A 12848-nucleotide genomic window follows, 5' to 3' on the forward strand; every position below is an offset into this window, starting at 1 on the left:
CACTCCCACAAACTAGGCTCAATATTCGAAAAAAAAAAGGACTTTCAATAAGGACCTCAAAAATTTTTAATTTATTTCAAAATTTGCATGCAAAAATATTAAAATTTTAAGTGCAATTTTACACATACGTTACTTAATCGTTGAGCACAATTTTATGCACACACTGCCTCATCGTCCAGTGTTTAAAATTAAATGCTTTATTGCATGAGAGCCTTTAAATAGTTAATATTGTTTTTTTTTGGTAAGGAAATAGTTAATATTGTTGCCGCATGTACTATAATAAAAACTATAAATTCTAAATCATAAATTTATAAATTTCTTAAACCATGTTAAAACATATTTTCACACATCTAAATAACTCCTAATAATTGAAAATATATCATTATAATTGTACTTTTTAGATCACTACATCCAATATTATTGATGTACGAAAATTCGTCAAACCATCAATGACAATCACCAAACCATAAAACAACAATCACACAATAAACACATGGATGTATAGTGATTTACTTGATCCCAGTTGGATTCGGGCTGCATCCACTTTTTGTTTTTAGGGCTGAGTACAAATAGACTATAAAGGAGCCCTAAGAAAGCATTATGAGGTTAACCCTCACTAAGGAGGTAGATGGTTTTATTTATAATAGATGAGAGGCCCACGTCTCTACAATTACACAATTAAAATCCAATTATGACATAAACAATAAGTAATGCATATATAATCTAATGTTGAATATAAACTAAGGTGCAACATGACACAAAACGGATTTTAACAATTGCAAGTTGCAACTGTGATATATATAATATTTTCATTTTATATTTTATTTTCATGACTGTAAATGGATGCTCCTTTATTCAATTCATGCATAGCTAATCAAAATGTCACTTTTGACCCGGTCGCCTGTGCTGGCTTGCTTTGCCTGATTTCGGGATTTGCTGTATGTTTGGTCTTTGTCTTGTATTTACTCGGGTTTTGTCCGTACTCTATTTTCCTTAATATTTTCCTTCATTTTCACACACACAAAAAAAAAAACATTCCTTCGTTTACAAAAGATAAAGAGTGCTACTATATGCGCACTCATTTCCATCTCAATACACACCCATTTCTCATTACACATTCTTTTTTTTTTTTTATCATTTTTCAACACACACCCTAATATTTTCAAAAAACCTACACTACATTGAAAAAAAAAAAAACACAATGATAGAGCCCACCCCATCTGCAGCCTCCCGCCTAATTGCCGAACTCTGCCGTCCTCATTGCCGGAGCGGCGGAGCGTCTCCTCCTCCTCTCTTTTTCTCTCTCTTCACGCCCTCCCTGCCGGATTGAAAGGGAGGTCGGCGACCATGCCTGCCTTTAGATCAAAGGTTGATCTCTTCTAATCTAGGGGCCGTTATGGTCATTGGCCTCCCTTTCCGTTCAGTAAGGATTTGCGAAGAGAGAGAAAGAGAAAGATAGAGAGGGAAAATGAGTAAGAGAGAGAGAGAGAGAGGAGGGCGTCGACGGCGTGGGACTTGACCATCGGCGACCAGGGGCGGTGGTAGGAGGCCGTCAAAGGGGTGGCTGGTTCTGGTTTTTGAGTTTTTTTTTTTTAATTCAAAAAATCTTTTTAAAAAATAAAAAAATTGTTGTATTTATTGTCTTTTGATATTGGGTGATATTGAAAGGCTTAATTATCGATTTACCACCCAAAATTGTAACTCATTCCCATATTGCCACTTGAAAGTTTTTTTGTCCCAGATTACCACCTATAATTTACATCCGTGTCTCATTTTACCTTGTTCGGTCAACAATTCCGTTAAAAATGCTAACATGGCCACTATTGCTAACGTGGCGTGCTGGATGTGCACCACGTGTCAAATTTTTTCTTGTATTTTCTTATTTTTATAAAATTTGAAAATTAATTAAAAATAACTCTGAACTCAGAAAAATACAAGAAAAATTCCTACGGACTCGTCTTGATTAGTACTAATTTACTATGGGGTCAAAATACCAATTTTCCCTCTAAAAATTTCCAGAAAATTTGGGAAGTCCAAATTTATTTCTAGAAAATTAAAATACTCTAGATTCTTTAGAAATTCATAGGATAATCTCCCGAACTCCAAAAAATATGAGGTCTGCACTGTTAGTCTTCTAAAAACTAACAATACCTTTCTTGTGAACACTTGCTACCCAAAAGACCTCTCGGTCTTAGAGGAAAACAAATTTTCTTCTATAAAATAAATTCTAGAAAAATTCTAAAATTTTTGTAAAGTCTCGTAATAATTCTCTAAAATAGGCTTTTGGTAATTTCCAAAATATTTTTGAAAATTCGTCAGAGAGTTTATGAAAATTATAGAATTTATTTAATAGAGGGAAATTAATTTTAATTTTCTAGAAATAAATTTGGACTTCCCAAAATTTTTAGAAATTTTTAGAAGAAAAATTGGTATTTTGACTCCTTAGTAAATTAGTACTAGTCAAAACGAGTCTGTAGGAATTTTTTGTATATTTTTCTGAGTTCGGAGCTATTTTTAATTAATTTTCAAAGTTTATAGAAATAAAAAAATCAAAAAATTAAAAAATAAAAGCAAAGATGTGACACATGGCGCACATCCAGCGTGCCACGTCAACATTTTTAACGGAATTTTTGATGGAATAAGGTAAAATGAGACACGGATGTAAGTTACAGATGATAATCTGGGACAAAAATTCTTTCAGGTGGTAATATGAGAATAAGTTATAGTTTTGGATGGTAAATCGATAATTAAGCCTTTCACAAATTAAATAAAGATGATGTGTAATAAGAAGGAAATAGGTGTACATTAGCAGCACTCAAGATAAAATGTCACTTTCCTAGCAAAAAATTAAAATGTCGCTTTTACCCCTCCCATGGCTCTAAGTCTCTAACAAATGTGACCAAACGATGCCCTTTTACTCGAATTATCAGCTAATTAAAATGGATACAAATTTAATAAAATGACGTTTTCGATCCCTATCCAAATAGAAGCTACTAGAAGAGCCTTGTAACCGAAACAATTAAACGAAACGCAGAGAGGCTAAAAACCTCGACACCTCTCGCTCTCTCTCTCACTCGCTCACTCGCTCACTCTTCAGAATCTCTCTCTACCTACAGTCTCTCTAAAACCCTATTTCCTATTCTCTTATTTGTTCACACCTGCAACAATGGACGAGGCGAAGCTGAACCAATTGAAGCATTTCGTCGAGCAGTGCAAGTCCGATCCCTCAGTTCTCAGCGATCCTTCGCTCTCCTTCTTCCGCGACTACCTCGAAAGGTAAAATCAATCCATCTCTCTTCGTTTCCGATTGCTTTTTTCAGAAACAGAAACCATTTCTGTATCTGTTGTTTTGCTCTGAAATCTCACAAAACGATTCGTTTCAGTCTCGGCGCTACGGTCCCTCCATCTGATTACAAGAACAGCGATTCCAAATCGGTACTCTCTCTCTCTCTCTCTGTCACTCTGTAATCTCTGTCTTTAATACTCTATCGACTTTGCGTTTTGATTGAGGAATTTTTGTGAGCGTAGAAGAGCTATGTGGTGGAGGAGAGCGACGACGACATGGCGGACACTGAAGCTGCGCAAAGCCATGTCGAAGAAGAAGAAGAGGAGCCTGAGATAGTCGAATCTGATGTCGAGCTCGAGGGTGACACTGTGGAGCCTGACAATGAACCTCCTCAGAAGGTTAGTTTCTATTTAATTTGAGTTTAGCTTTTTAGTTATTAGTAAGTGAGTTTTCACAATTTCTGTATAGTGATGGCTTTGATTTTTTTTTTTTTTTTTTATTGCAGATGGGAGATGCATCGACTGAGGTCACTGATGAGAACCGCGAGGCCTCTCAGGCGGCCAAATCGAAAGCTGTGGAGGCTATTTCAGAAGGTACAGTAAATTACTAGTTGTATAATGTGTGTTTGTTTGTGAATAGAGGGCATGCTTGAGGATTTGATGGATTTTTTTTTTGCAATGCAGGTAACTTGGAGGAAGCGATTGAGCATCTCACTGAGGCAATTTTGCTCAATCCTACATCGGCGATTATGTACGGCACAAGAGGTAAAAGTTTTCGGTTCTCCTAGATTTAGCTTTATTTATTTTGTTTGTTTGAATTTTTAAGTTAATGTCTTAGTGTTTGGTTGTGAATCCTGTTTTATTTGTTACTTTTAACAGCTAGCGTGTACATCAAAATGAAAAAACCTAATGCCGCCATCCGTGATGCCAATGCTGCTTTGGAGGTTGTTGTCGTACCCCTTGTTTGTTTTATACAATGATATCTGTTGCTCCCCTGTAAATCTGACATTTCTTTATATATATGCTTTGTGTATACTTTGCTTGTTCACTGTGTTCATTCAACATAGCATGTTGTTTAGCATCCACGTGTACTCTGCTTTGCTTATTACAAGGAGATGAAAGTGAAATAGGTTTTCTTAAGTCATATAATAGCATTGCAATTGTGCTTTTATGTATAATTCTGCATGCATGACGTGTGAGTTTTTAGCTTTTAGCTACTTGCGAGGTGTGGCATGACATTTGAGAAGGTGAATTCACGTTTTAATTTAAACTTGATCTCAGATCAATCCTGACTCTGCTAAAGGGTACAAGTCTCGTGGCATAGCACAAGCAATGCTTGGCCATTGGGAAGAGGCTGCAAAGGATCTTCACTTGGCATCAAAGCTGGATTATGATGAGGAAATAAATGCTGTACTTAAGAAGGTTTCTCTCTCACTTTCTTACTCTGGTGTATCGAGTAGTTGTAGTTTGTTGCTTCTCATAACTATGCATCTATTTATCCTGTATCATGTATAGATGAGCTTGTTGCTTCGCATAGTTTTTCCTTTATTCATCCTGTATTATGCAATGCTCATGTATCTTATTGTGTCAATACCCAATCGACTGCCGGACATGCCTGATTTAGTAGAAAACTATCTTAATATTTTCTCAAGAGGTTTCGCATGTCCTTTATGAAAATAAGTAATGAGGTGTTTTTTCTTTCAGAAAACTTAATGAAACTGAGAATTGGCCAGCTTAGTGGTGGTTAACAGGGTTTTGGGCTTTATGTGTCACTGATTTTATTATGGAATTTGGGTTTTGAAAACTCGCAACACAAATATTATGCATATATTTTTCAACACGATCTTGAAAATGGATTATTGTAGGTTAACTCTCCAAAGTCCAAACACTCCATGTTATTAAAGTGTGGCTTATGGTTATAGATGAGTATCTCACATGGCATTGTAATGGAAAAAGAAGGAAGGAAAAAAGAAAAAAGAAAACTAAGACAAGCAAGGAAGACTGTGTAGCTCAGATGTTGGCTTACTGCAACTCTTGGACTATGGCATGTTTATATAATATAGGATTTGTTTTGCTGTCTGATTGCAACTCCTGTACTTTGTAGGTTGAACCTAATGTACACAGGATTGAGGAACACCGTCGCAAGTATGACAGGCTTCGAAAAGAAAGAGAGGATAAAAAGATTGAACGCGAGAGACGACGTCGCCGTGCTGAAGCTCAGGTAAATGTCTTTTAAGTTCATTCCATTAAAGAAAATTGTGCCATCTTGTTTGTCTGATTGAGATATTTGGTGTGCTCTTTTCAAGGCTGCATATGAGAAGGCTAAGAAGGAAGAGCAGTCATCTTCTAGTAGAAAACCTGGAGGCATGCCTGGTGGCTTTCCAGGTGGCATGCCAGGAGGCTTTCCAGGAGGAATGCCTGGAGGCTTTCCAGGAGGTATGCCTGGAGGCTTCCCAGGAGCAGGAGGAATGCCTGGTGGCTTCCCAGGAGCAGGAGGAATGCCTGGTGGCTTCCCAGGAGCAGGAGGTGCGCCTGGAGGCTTCCCTGGAGCAGGAGGTGCGCCTGGAGGGGTGCCTGGAAATGTTGATTTCAGTAAAATATTGAATGTAAGCATGTCTGGTCTCGATACAATTTAAATGTCAAATATGTTCCTAAAATAGTGATTATGCTTTTTTGATTTTGTGGTATATATGAGGCTATTTAATAATTTTAATTTTAAGCCAAGGCACAGAATGGTATTATCAGTAATGGATTTTGGATCTGGATCCTCTCCTTTTCTATCATTTTTTTCTCAAATCATCCACTCAAGCTCATTTAAACAAAATTTGATGGTTGATTTTTCTTGATTGAGTTCTTGACTGTATGGTGGATCTCTTAAATAGCAGTTTTTTTTTTTTTTTTTTTTTCAAAACCTAGAGTTGTAATGGTTGAGATTTCAACTAGAGGAAGGAGAGAAAAGGAGGGAGACAAAGAAAGGACTGGATTGTCCTCCATGGAATTTTTCTGTGCTGCATATATTCTTTCTCCTCTTCTCTGTGTTACATTGCATAATGAGTTCTGACTAGAAATGCAATTTTCACATTTAACTTGTCTTTGTTGGCAATTTGTGTAGGACCCTGAACTGATGGCTGCATTTAGTGATCCAGAAGTCATGGCTGCTCTTCAAGATGGTATTGTCTTTATTCTTATACTTTTTATTTTTCAAGTTGATCATTTCTTCCCTATGTATCTTTCTTGGCCAATTATCAACTTTTTTAACTTTAAAATCCTAGCTCTGTGAATCGTATGGGTGATTATGTTAAAGCATCGGAACGTGTATTGTGTTTTGGTTGTGCTTCTAACATATTTTATCTACCTGTACTTATATGCAACAACTTTCATAGTATTAAGGCTTAAAAACCTAGCTTGCGTGCCAAATTCAACCATTTTTGTATTGATAGACTTATGTTTAAAGGTTGAATAATGTTGGGGAACAAATGTCTGTAATATTCATTTCCCAACTTTTTCATCTTTTCAAAACTTAATATACTTATCTTGAAGGGTATGGAGGAGGAAGGAGAGAACTTAAAAAAGATTCTTAAAGGATGCACATATGCTTTATAGTAAAGGTGAAAAGTTGTAAAAAAAGTAAAAGGTGGAAAATTGTAAACAAAGTAAAAGGTGAAAAATGTGAATGTTATTTGAACAAAGTTCTAAATATGGGTGATGAATTAGTAATATAGGACCATATGAGGGATAGGCTTCCTACAACATGAAATAGGCTTCCTAGTATGTTGCTTATGGTGGGTAGGCTCAAACGATGAAGCTACTTGGAATAAGCAAATGTGTAGTAATATTGTCTGATTGAAGCTACTTGGAAAAGAGGAACAGAGAATCTTATTTAGAGTTTTATTCATGTTTGCTACACTTAACTTACTGATTGTCAAGAATATTAAAATACTGATTGTAAACATAAAATGGAAAATTAAAAATACTGATTGTTAAGAAAGACCAGAAGGTTGAAATGTAATGAAAGGGAAGGGAGTGGGTTGGTTGAGAGAAGCAAGATAGGGTGAAAGTATGAAAACCAATTGGAAGTGGGGTGGGGTACAATTACTATACCATTCTTGGTTCTTAATCCTATTATCAAAGCCGCTTAAAAATAGTTGGGGTATATTGGACATTTCATGTATGTCCAGAAACAAAGAGAGTTTCATTAATAATATAGACAATTTTCTTTTATATTCTTTATTAGATTTTTTTCTTGATATTCATTAAGGGTCCTATAGATATATTAATGTACATTTAAGTGTGATAGTCTCTTTTTCCATTGAATACTAAGTTCTTAGTTAAGCTGATTTTAACTTTGCTCTGTTGAATCCTTGCAATTCATATCTTCTGATATGTTTGGAGATTGAGCGTCTGACTCTTTCATCTGGTTGCTCTCCTTGCTAGTTGTGACCTTATTGTTTTATAGTTGTGCTCCCCCTGTTTTTTTTTTAGTATTTCTCTGACTTATTTTGTTTGGAAACATTATGGACCTAGCCCAAGTCACAGACTTGAAAATGATGTTCATTCTAAAATGAAATCGAATATGAAATTTAAATTTTCCAGACTTTTCATTTAGGAGTTTGGTTTTGAAAGCTAAATGCTAGAATGTACAGTCATACTTGTACAAGTAAAAAATTGGAAGACTGTCATGCCAGAGATGGGCATGCTAGGTGTAATAAGGTATAGAGAATGGATGAGGGACGAAAAGTATTACACTGTTATCCAACATGTGGTCTCTGTATCTGTGCTCTTTTACTCAAATCCTATTCACATCATTGGGTTTTTGGTAAATTTTTCTTTTTCAGAATACTAGTAATTTCATAGATTTAGGAGTTTGGTATATGCCTGATTGTAATTGGCTGATAATTTTGCAGTAATGAAGAACCCTGCTAATCTAGCAAAGCATCAAGCGAATCCCAAGGTGGCTCCTATAATTGCAAAGATGATGGGCAAATTTGGAGGACCGAAGTGAAAGTTTCCAAGTTGTCACTGATGTTGTGGGAGAGGAACTTTTAATACTTGAGATAGTGTTTTTGACATTGTGCCATACGAGAGATGGTTTGATGCGCCATAGACTGATAAAATTGTGTAGCTCTTTTACTCTTTCTTTTACAGCAACTCTCATAGTTAACTCATGGACCGTGTTTGACCACCTATAATTTCCTTGGGGAAATTTGATCATATATACTCAAGTGTTGAAAAGGTATTCAGGTTCATCTTTTGTCAAGATTATTACTGGAGGCTTCATCTCATAGATTTGAGTTACAATTCCTAGATTTTAAGCATGCTAAGACTAGTTAAAAAAACAAGTGGTTTCAGCTCCACTTCATTTCCAATATTATATATTCAGCCAGGTTCTGTAAAAGGTCAACTAAGAGGTTGATGTTGGTCATCTGTTAAGGTATTGATCAAACTGCTATTCTAATAATAATGTACACTACTTTCTACCTCTAGTTGGGGTCAGATTTGGCTATGGTCACGGGACTGGTGTTGGAAGTCATGGTCGGTATGGTGGTCATGGTTGGTGCATGGTGACGGTGCGCGGTGGTTATAGTATCCCAACTAAGATTTTAAGAGTTGTAGATTTTATAGATTTCATAGAATCTATTAAAATTCAAAGAGAATTGGCTCAATTCTTATGGCTTTTATTATGTAAATAAAATTTATTATTTAATGAAATTTATGAGTTTTTTAGGACACAGAGATTTCTAAGATATTTATTAAAATTTGAGTTAGGAATAATTTTTATGAAATCTATTAAAATTTTAATTAAGAATATTTAGATTTTGTTGGACTTTTAAAATTCATTAAAATTTTAGATTGGGGATAGCCTTTTTAGTTTTTCATTTCTACGTTCTCCGCCATAAGTTTTTATGGGATGAATGTATATATTTTAGGCGTGTATTTGTCCAATTAAAGTTTTTCTTTGGTATTTGGTTGCTTATAATTTGTTGGGAAAGTGACTTGAGTCTTCCGTCTTCAGCACAAATGACCCATCATCATCTTTGCTTAGAAATAACAACGTGCAGTACAAAAAACTTTGTTTCTACATGATTCAACGTCTCGTAGGTGAGCTATCTAGCTCACATTTGGGTTGCCACCACTTTCCCAAGAATCACAGTTGTACTGTAAGGCTACAAAACGTATAATCATAATATAATAATAAATAGTTTATTTTACTGCAAATTTTGTGCGCTCTAAAACATAAATTTATATAATCCACCCACCAAAGAAAAGAACAAGAAAGGTTGATCAATACCAATCTAGAGTATAAAGTCAATTTCCAACATTCTCTTTGTTATTTGATTTAGTCCCCTATTTCCATTTATATATATAGTAGTTAAATACATGCATGCATACATGCATATAGTTTATAAATCAAGTTTTGTATTTTTGTACCTCCCACCAAGTTAGATGTACCTTAGATAGTTAGATGTGCTACATCTAAGACCAAAACGACGAATATTTGAGCTCCATCAAATAAATCAAAAACTTTCTATCTTCAGAATGTCTTTATGTCTTGTCAGACTCGTTTAGACCATCGATTAGTCAATTACTGTGGGTTGATGATTGATTGATTGTTAACTCCTACAGATAATCTTTTCCTCGATTAATTGCCTAACTGTTTCAATTGTGTGAGTAATTTCTCTTCTCTTAAACTTCAATTGGTGTAAAGTTTTTAAAATTTATTGACTTTGGTAAAGTTGATGAATTTTTAATGACTTTCATAAACTCCAGGTAAAATTTGACAGAATTCTATTTAGAGTTTTCTTGACTTTTCTTATAGATTTTGAAGGATTTTTATAGACTTATAATAATTTTGATATAATTTTTTATTATTTATTTTAAGATTTTTCCAATATATTTTTTATTTTTTTGTCCTCCGTGATTGAGTGGAATGGGGATGAGTTTCAAGACCGAGATGCATGTGTTATAAATTGTCCTAATATTACAAACAATATAAAAATTTGGGACTAAAATTGTAAGGACCAAAATTATTTTGTTCCATAATTTATTATAAGTGTTCTGAATTTTATGTTTTTATGTTGTTAGACTGTCAAATATTGTGTTTTAACGAGTTGTTGAAATTTGTCTAATTGAATTGACAGGTTGAGAACATTATATGATGTGGTGGTAACATTATTTCTCAAATTATGAATATATATAATTTTGTGATTTTGTTGAGTACTTAAAGACTGTGAAGTGGTTGGTTTGAATATCTTGTTGTTACATTGCATTGTGGCAACACTATTGGTTCCAAATCAGGATGAGGAGTCAATTAATATAAGAGAAAAAGAAAATTAATATAAGAGGATATAGTAATTAGAAAAAAATAAATTAAGAGGTGGGTGAAGAAATAAGATTAAGGGATTTAGCATCACTCTTTAAAAAAAAATACCACTTTTTTAATAGCTTTTTAATATTTGAAATCTTTTGAAATTTGAAAGGGAAATGCTGGAGAATTATTGACTTTGATATAACATAATTTACACTACAAATCCATGAAAGTCTTTTAAAGTCTATCATTTAATAAAGTCAATGACTTTTTGGATATCATGTCACTTTTATAGACTCTCTAAAAGTCTTAATTGAATACTATAGACTTTTTAAAAGTCTTAATTGAATACTAACAGATTTTTATAAACTCTTTAAAAATTTTGATTGAATACCACCATACTTTTTAATTTCACCAAAGTCATTTAAAATCATAATTGAATACACCCCCTTAGTGTCTGAAAAACTAAAACCAATCTTCCACAAGCTTCTAGGATTCTAGCTCTTGGTTTTTTAGTTTATTTTTCACTTATGTTAATTTTTTCTTAATGACGATTGCATTACTTGCTAATTACATAATTAGGTGAGCTCTCGTTGAATTATTACTTTTTTTTCTAGTAAGTTGCACAATTCATAATAGTGGATAATACAATAATTAGAGGAAAATAGTTAAATCACTACATATATGGATTTCAATTAAGTAGTTCACGAGTCACTTTAAGATGCTTTGAATGGTGTTGACAAAATTATGCTCTTTCGATGCTCATGTCAATATAGTGGGATGATAGATGCGACATTATATATATATATATATATATATTAAATTTCTGGTTTTTTTTAAATAAACATAATATTTGTTTATAACGTAAAATTATGTTTGAATATATTCACAAGTTGATATGATCATAAAATGCTAGATATCTAACAAGTAAAATAATAATTAAACACTTAAGTATTTTTAGTGTGTTAGATTATTACTCATATAATGCTTAAGATACTCATTCACACAAAAACCGGTTTTTGTGTCCTTTTTCTCTTGTTCTTTATCTATTTGGAATTGATCATCTTTGCACGCGCTTATAAAATTTCATACACTCCTACATTTTTTAGGCATTGCTATATTTAATTAACCTTTTTTTTTTTTAAGGACTTGCTCTCATTTTTTTTTGTTTAATAGTACCCGATTTACCTCCCAAAAATCTAGAAAAAGATTTACATTCAATGGGGCATCTGTCTCAACTCTCAAGATGCAATTAAAGATGACAATATAGCATGGGGTGTATGTATAATTATTGAAATCTCATGGGGTGTATGTAAAAAAAGATAAACTTCAGGGAGTGTAAGTGTAATTAACTCAATAAAGTATTAAAAATAATTAGTGGATATTAGTTAATTTGGTCAATTGCAATGGCTATCTTCAAGTGCTGAAGATCGACTTTCCTTAGTTTAGATTGGACTCGACAATTTTTAAGAACCACCATTGATTCCTAAGACTCCTCCCACAATTTAAGCCATTGCAATTGACCAAATTAACTAATATCCACTAATTATTTTTAATACTTTATTGAGTTAATTACACTTACACTCCCTGAAGTTTATCTTTTTTTACATACACCCCATGAGATTTCAATAATTATACATACACCCCATGAAGTTTCAAAACTGTTGCATATAATTCCCTATATGAGATGAAAAATGATGAGAAATTATGCAAAAAAACATACTAAGGGGTGAAATGACCTAATAAGATTAGTTAAGGTGTAAGGTCCAACCTCGATACAAATATTTTATTTTTTGTTTATTTTTTTTTCTCTTGTAGGGGATTATATGCAATAGTTTTGAAACTTCAAGAGGTGTATGTATAATTTTTGAAACCCCAGAGGGTATATGTAAAAAAACGATAAACTTCAGAAGATACAAGTATAATTAACTCATACTTTAACTGTCTCACAATTTTAGAAAAAGATTCTCACTATAGAGTACTTAATTATATCCAGATGCATACACAATAATTATTGAAGAATCACTGTTGGGCTAATATCATGAGAATTAATATGTGAAGATAATACACCAACGCCGATCAATTACATACAATAATTTTTCTCACTCTCCTAAAGCAGGTAATAAATCGATATATATATATATATATATCCTATTAACCATTAGATTTCCATCCAACAACTCAAAACATGGTAACTAAATAATATTAACTAGTTCAGTCCAAAAATATTAGCTGATAAGTTTGTTACTTGGGGTTG

The 12848-nt window shown here is 33.4% G+C and overlaps 1 protein-coding gene across 1 annotated transcript; it reads left to right on the forward strand.

Annotated features, from left to right (window-relative positions):
- The first annotated feature begins 3037 nt into the window (after nt 1-3037).
- Nucleotides 3038-8547, forward strand: HIP1 (HSP70-interacting protein 1). The gene is made up of 11 exons (XM_086227737.1): nt 3038-3276; nt 3384-3435; nt 3529-3684; nt 3792-3879; nt 3970-4050; nt 4165-4229; nt 4567-4707; nt 5390-5506; nt 5592-5891; nt 6398-6455; nt 8190-8547. Exons 1-11 carry the CDS (start codon nt 3167-3169, stop codon nt 8285-8287), a joined length of 1266 nt encoding a protein of 421 aa, XP_086083863.1. The 5' UTR covers nt 3038-3166; the 3' UTR covers nt 8288-8547.
- Nucleotides 8548-12848: the final 4301 nt, after the last annotated feature.

This window comes from Dryas octopetala, chromosome 9 (genome assembly GCF_963921425.1).
Source record: "Dryas octopetala chromosome 9, drDryOcto1.1, whole genome shotgun sequence".
Taxonomy (NCBI): Eukaryota; Viridiplantae; Streptophyta; class Magnoliopsida; order Rosales; family Rosaceae; genus Dryas; species Dryas octopetala.

Excerpts from the sequence above, each read along its gene's own strand:
- HIP1 (XM_086227737.1), top strand. The coding sequence starts at position 3,167 with ATGGACGAGGCGAAGCTGAACCAATTGAAGCATTTCGTCGAGCAGTGC. Across the intron at positions 4,230-4,566 it reads ATGCCAATGCTGCTTTGGAG|ATCAATCCTGACTCTGCTAA; the intron begins GTTGTTGTCGTA and ends ACTTGATCTCAG. Across the intron at positions 4,708-5,389 it reads TAAATGCTGTACTTAAGAAG|GTTGAACCTAATGTACACAG; the intron begins GTTTCTCTCTCA and ends TGTACTTTGTAG.